Below are 6,027 nucleotides of genomic sequence, written 5' to 3' on the forward strand. Positions count from 1 at the left end.
ATTCATAACAGTAGCAAAATTACAGTTATGAAGTGGCAACGAAAATAATGTTATGGTTGGGGGTCACCACAGAATGAGGGACTGTATGAAAGGGTCGCGGCATCAGGAAGGTTGAGAACCACTGCCCTAGAGGAACCCCTCACTAGCAGGGGCATCTGGCATCGGTACAACTAATTCTAGGACGATTTTCAGGTGATTCTAATCCACTGTGCTGGGACGATACTGAGCAGGGTTGACTCTGAAGATAGGACCTGTGAGCTTGAGGGACAGAACTTATAGGAAGAAACCTGGCGAGGGCAAGGAGCGAGTGGGGGTGGGGCTGAGGAGAGGAGGTAGGCAAATCTAGGACGTTCTCCAGTGGCCTGAATGCTTTCTCCCCGAGGAAACCTTACCTGGCCCCAGCGAGCTCTGGTCCATAGACCAACAGAGCAAAGAGATCAGAACATGAGCTCTAGAGTCGACCACTCTTCAGACTGAGTCCCCGTCTGCCACTCAGTGGGAGCCTGGGCCCTGGAACCACCCAAGGTCGGGTCCCGCCTCCATCACTTCCCAGCGGTAGCACCCTGGGCAGTTATCTAACCTCCCTGCACTCAGTGTTCTCATCTGCAGAATGGAAAAAACAACAGTGCCTACCTCACAGGGCGGCTGTGGAAATTGGCTGATACCCAAAACAGAGGGCACAGCACCTGGCACAGAGCAGTCTCTGACATCATTCCTAGAAACCTCACCCAGTCTCATTTCCTTTGTCTGTAAATTAGGGTTTGGGAGGATTAACGAGACAGTAAAGCCCTAACATGAGGTCCTCCATAACTGAATGACGCTGGCTTCTGATTCCCAGGAAACCACGCTAACGTTACCGGGCCAGGGGAAGAGCTCCTGGCCACGGCTGGAAGGAAGAGTTAGATGTGGGTGTTCACTGACTTTCCGGGCTCTGGCTGAAAGCCCTGGTCGAGTCTGACCTCAGGAGACCATGCAGAAGTCTAGGTGACCTATGAACCTGTGCAGGTCAACTCCGCCGCCTACCACTATGCAGGCCTCCCAGGGGAGGGGTGTGGGTGGAGCTCGTGCCCATCCAAGGGGCAGCTGCACTCGGCTCCAGCCTGGTCTCGCCCTGGGAGAATGAGGGGACAGCTCTTCCCTTCTTTCCAAGAAGATGGAAAGCCAGATTGTTAAGTATTCCTGATTTGGAAATGCCGGCAACTAATTCGAAAGCATTGGAAACACTGAACTGACTCAGCGCAGCCTGCCCCGGGGCCTGCAGGCCAGAGGTTCACGCCTTCTGATTTAGAGGCTTTGTACACTAATGTCCCTCCAATCCTCGTTGGCAATCTCCCCTGAAAAATTCTCAAGGACCCGATGAAGAAAGGAAAAGCCAAATATTCTAACACAGAGCTCGGCCAAGAGCCTCTTGAACTCGTGAGAGAACTGGCCCATCTTTGGGCATTTCTGTGAACTAGAGGGGCAATTTCCTGCCATTGTAAGTCACTTCTAGTGGTTCCCCCACCAAACACTTACCTTCCACGCTAACATTTCCATCAGGCTCACTGCGCGCCAGTTCTGTCTTAAGCACTTAACATATACTATCTCATGTAATCCTCACGACAGTCCAATGAGAGCCTGATAGGTGGGGAAACTGAGGCACAGAGGCGTTAAGAACGTGTACAAGGTCACACAGCCAGTACAGCGTGGGAGTTGGGCCCAAGCAGGTGGCTCAGCAGCCTCTCACCTGGCCAACCCAGGCTCTCGAGGCCTGGGGCCTCCACGGCTGCAGCCACTCCCTCTAGGCAAAGGTGACCCTTCCCTGTCCCTGTACACCTGTGACTCCACATGTGCCTACAAAGTCAGAAACTAGCCAGGGCCGGGTCTCCCCCGAGCCAGCCAGTGGGTCCCAGGAGCCAGGTCCTCGTCCAGGGCTGGGGACCCACTGCTAACTACATATCACCTCCCAGGAGCCAGGTCCTCATCCAGGGCTGGGGACCCACTGCTAACTACATATCACCAGGCCAGACTCAGGAAGGGACCAAGTCTCCTGTCCTCCTCGCTCCCTTTGCATGGCAGCCACAAGACTAAGCTGGCAGTGCCACCTGTAGACAGTCTGCTACCACCAGGCCGTCTCAGAGCCAACACTAAGACCTGAGCTCTTGCTGCTAAGCAGCCCTAGAGCCATCCCCCAACCCCAACTAGCAAACCAACTTCTGGCTACGCTGCACCGGGCCCCACGTCAATCAGGTAGCTGGAAACTGCCAGAGCAAGCTTTGCAGAATATCATTCTTGGCCTGAAATAATACACACACACATACACACACACACACACACACCCCTCCCATAAGCCAAGGCACGTGCAGCGGCTCAGTGAGCATCCGAGAGAGAGGAGGGCAGCTATGTGGCACAGACCCCAGCACACCCCATGACTCAGACGGATGCAGACACAGGCCGGGCGCTCTCAGGACCCCCCGAGGCAGCCTGAAAGGACTGTGCCCAGTAAACGGCCAGCATGCCCTGTCAAGAGTGACAGCATCTTTCCCGGCCCAGGGGGGCGTTTAGAAGATTAATTAGACAAACCTGACAGTATTCGCGTTCCCCGGGGAACTTGGGGAATGTGTCACCCCCGTCACAAAGCTCTTAGTGTGTCTGGAGCTGGGTCTTTGTTCAGCATTGCACGGGACACCAGGTCAGACGGCTGGCAGCACACAAGAGGCCAGCGCACTGCTGGTCGGAGGGTCGCCCACCCAGGGCCAGGCCTCCGGGCCAGCCACAGTCAGTCACGATGCAGTGTGAACAGTGGGTGGCTGTGTCAGACGGTCCACTTCTCACCGTGGCCATCAGAAGTCCAGAGCGTCTCTCCTCCTGCAGGAGGCCTCCGGGCCCTGCTGGCCTGCAGTGACCGCTCCTGCCTCTGAAAAGCTGTCACCTGTGCCCAGCTTCCACCACTTGCTGCCTTGTTTGGGGCTGACATTTTAAAATGTCATTTAGCAGCATTTAGTGCGTGCCAGGTACTGCGTTAGTGCTTCACGTAAAATATGTGACATAGTCTTCACAAGTCTATGACGTAGACGTGATTATACCCATTTCACAGATGAGGAAGTGGCCACATGAAAAAGTCAAACAACGGGTGTCCTCCCTCTGTCATTTCTTTCCATGAGACTGCATCCTCTCACACTGATTACAAACTCCTTCCCGGCAACCAGGGTGACACTGACCCCGCCTTCTAGCCCCCGAGTCCCAGGGTGCACAGGTAAACACGGGATGTCGGACGGTTACAGTCACTGCCACTTGGAGCGGCCACTGAGCCCTTAATTATCAGACAGGTGGCATTACTGAATAAAAATGTGGTCAGCCATGTGGCCAACCGGCCATAGAATAAGAATCCCTAGAAATGTTCTGCAGCATCTTAATGACCAAGAAAAGTCCCTGCGCACGTTGCATATTAATTATCAGACTACTTGGCTGAGATGTTGTTCTCTCCTTTCCTCAGTGACAACTGAAGACCTAGGCTCTGAGGAAACCGCGTGTTGCGGGGCCGCACATTACCCAGTGCCAGCCGTGGGCCCAGCCCGGCGCCCTGCTGGGAGCCCAGCACCAGCCAAGGGCCCCGGGGTCAAACCGCAGGCTCCAGGGAGGCTCTGCTGGCTCCAAACGGCACGGCCCTGGGGGACACCCTCCCAGGGACAGACGGCGCAGGCCTCACCTTTGGTAGCGTAGGCTTCCGCCAGCACCCGCAACCGGTAGGGAGGGACGGCTGTCAGCGGCAAGTCATCGAGGCCCACCCGCGCGTAGATGTTGAGAGCCTCCTTATAATCTCCTTCCACGTAGTTCAGCTTGGCCATGATCAGATTGGATTCTTGTAGCAGCTCTGACTAGAAGGAAAAGGAGAGAAAACGCATTTTCCTACTATAATCGGAGGGATGCTGCCTGGGGACCCATCTGCTACCGCAAAGCTGGGGCTCTCCACACAGAAACGGGGTGCAGCGGTCACAGCAAGATTGCCCACAGCAGCCCAAAGTGGAAACAACCCAAACGTCCATCGGCTGAGGATGGATAAGCGAAATGTGGTGGAGCCACACGTGGAATATTACTCAGCCATAAGGAGGAAGGAATAACGACACAGCTACAGCACGGACAAACCTCAAAACAGTATGCCAAGGAAAAAGCCAGTCATGAAAGGCTCCCGGAGGCATATCAAATGGCCAGAATGGTCGAAGCTACAGGCAGAATGTAGGCCAGTGTTCGCCTAGGGCTGGGACGGTGGGAATGGGAGGAACCGGTTAATGGTGAGGAGTATATTGTGGGGTGATGAAAATGTTCCGAAATTCAGGTACAGGTTACACAGCTCTGTGAATAGTCCCGAACCACTGAACTGTACACTTTAAATGGGTAGATGATATGGTGTGTGAATTATATTTCAATGAAACTGCTGCAAAACGAAACAGAAACCCTGAGGTTCCCCTAAGGCAGCTGAGCTGGACTGGGGCAAAAATAGAAGGACTACTTTATGAACAAAACACAGAAGCACCCGTCTCAAAAAAGGAAGCTCCACGGGCTTCCCGGGGGTCTGCCCACTGCACTGGGCAAGACCTAAATAACTGGAAGAAAGAGGCTTTCTAAACCGGTGCAAAAATCAGCACCTGCTCTCTTTCCAAGGGCGACTTTCCTCATGGAGCCATTCCATCCTGCTGCGGTCACTGTCCCCTGATGGGCTCGCCTTCCCATCCAGGCAGGGAGGCCAGCTTCCCCAGGCCACACCCACCGGCTCTGACTCCTGGCTCCCCTGCCCCTCTCACAGCAGAGAAAGAAGAGGCTCCCAGCATCTATATAAGGAGACAGATTTATCTCCCAGGCCTTCCCTCGGAAGCTAAGCTATACAAGGCTGGCTTTTTCCGCTTCCAGAAGCACGAATTCTGTAATTTAAAGCTGTGACAGGGTCGACGGCTCAAGGAACCAGCCAGAGCATGGCGAAGCAGCTGTGTCAGCCACGGTGGCCACTTCCAGGCACTTCTGGGAAGGGAGCAGAGACAACAGGCAGCACTGGAGAGGATGGTGGGAGGGGCAGGGTAAGGGAAGGTGAGATGAAAGGGGATCCAAAGGAAGCAGAGAGGGAAGGCTGGAGAGGGAAGCGGAGAGCTGAGTCTAAACAGAACGGAGAACTGGCAGATGATGAATACATAGAAGGGTGGTGCGCAAGGCTTCCTTGGGGGGCGAGGGGAGGGGGCGTTCTCTAGGCTCCAGGCTCGGTGAGGGAAGCTCGGGCCTGGTTCCCTCCCGCACCGTGGTACCGGGCCCACCGTCCCTAGTAGGAAACCCCGCACAGCTCTGGGCCACAGCGGCCTGGGGCGTTCATGGACCACATATTTCAGGCAGGAAATGGGGTAATAAGTGGCACTCCTGATTAACCTGTTTCCTACAGTGGAACAGGGTGTCAGGTTGAGCCCTGGGTCACATATGACAGCTCACTCCAAGCACCTGGGGAAGATTAGTGCCATTTTTCACAATCGTATCTCACTGAAGGCTCTCATCAGAGACTCTGGAAGCCCCCCAAGGGGTCACCAGCGGGGGGCTGGCCCATGGATCACACAGGAGCTGGCAGGGAGATGCTCCAACCCCGCCCCCCAACCACACAGCTCAGAGCAGGTGGCGCCAGCACCTCCCCATGGCCTCCCCTCATCCCGGAGGCCCAGGGTACCTTGAGGTTCCCTCGGTCCAGGGCGGCGGTCAGGTGCTTGCGGACCTCGGTCAGCTGGGGCCAGGGGCCTCGGGGGCTGGCCCCCTGCCGCAGGGAGTGCTCCTTCAGGTACTGCTCCAGCTTCGACTCCCCCAGGAGGAGTTCTGCCATGTCATCTGTCAAGGACAAAGGTAGAGGCTAGGTGGGGCGAGGAGTGGTCTCTGTGCTGGGAACCCCCCAGGGCTTCAGGACCTCCCCCCCTTGCTCCACACCCCCAACGAGGCCCACCTGGAACCTCATAACCTCAGGTGGGGCCCAAGTAGGCACCATCTTAGGGTGCAGTCCAGTCGGCAGTAAAGAATGTTCCA

At 55.7% G+C, this 6,027-nt stretch overlaps 1 protein-coding gene across 3 annotated transcripts in view; it reads right to left on the reverse strand.

The window, feature by feature from the left end:
• TTC7B (tetratricopeptide repeat domain 7B) overlaps positions 1–6,027 on the reverse strand; it is a 185,146-nt gene that overhangs the window by 171,260 nt on the left and 7,859 nt on the right. For all 3 annotated transcript variants that reach the window (XM_014543676.1, XM_005871192.2, XM_014543675.1), the window contains exons 2-3: positions 5,681–5,835; positions 3,689–3,857 (exon numbers count right to left, since the gene is read on the reverse strand). In XM_014543676.1, coding sequence (XP_014399162.1) covers positions 3,689–3,857; positions 5,681–5,835 — 324 coding nt within the window. The remainder of the gene's footprint in view (positions 1–3,688; positions 3,858–5,680; positions 5,836–6,027) is intronic.

The sequence above is a fragment of the Myotis brandtii genome, unplaced genomic scaffold (genome assembly GCF_000412655.1).
Source record: "Myotis brandtii unplaced genomic scaffold, ASM41265v1 scaffold332, whole genome shotgun sequence".
NCBI classification, from domain to species: Eukaryota; Metazoa; Chordata; class Mammalia; order Chiroptera; family Vespertilionidae; genus Myotis; species Myotis brandtii.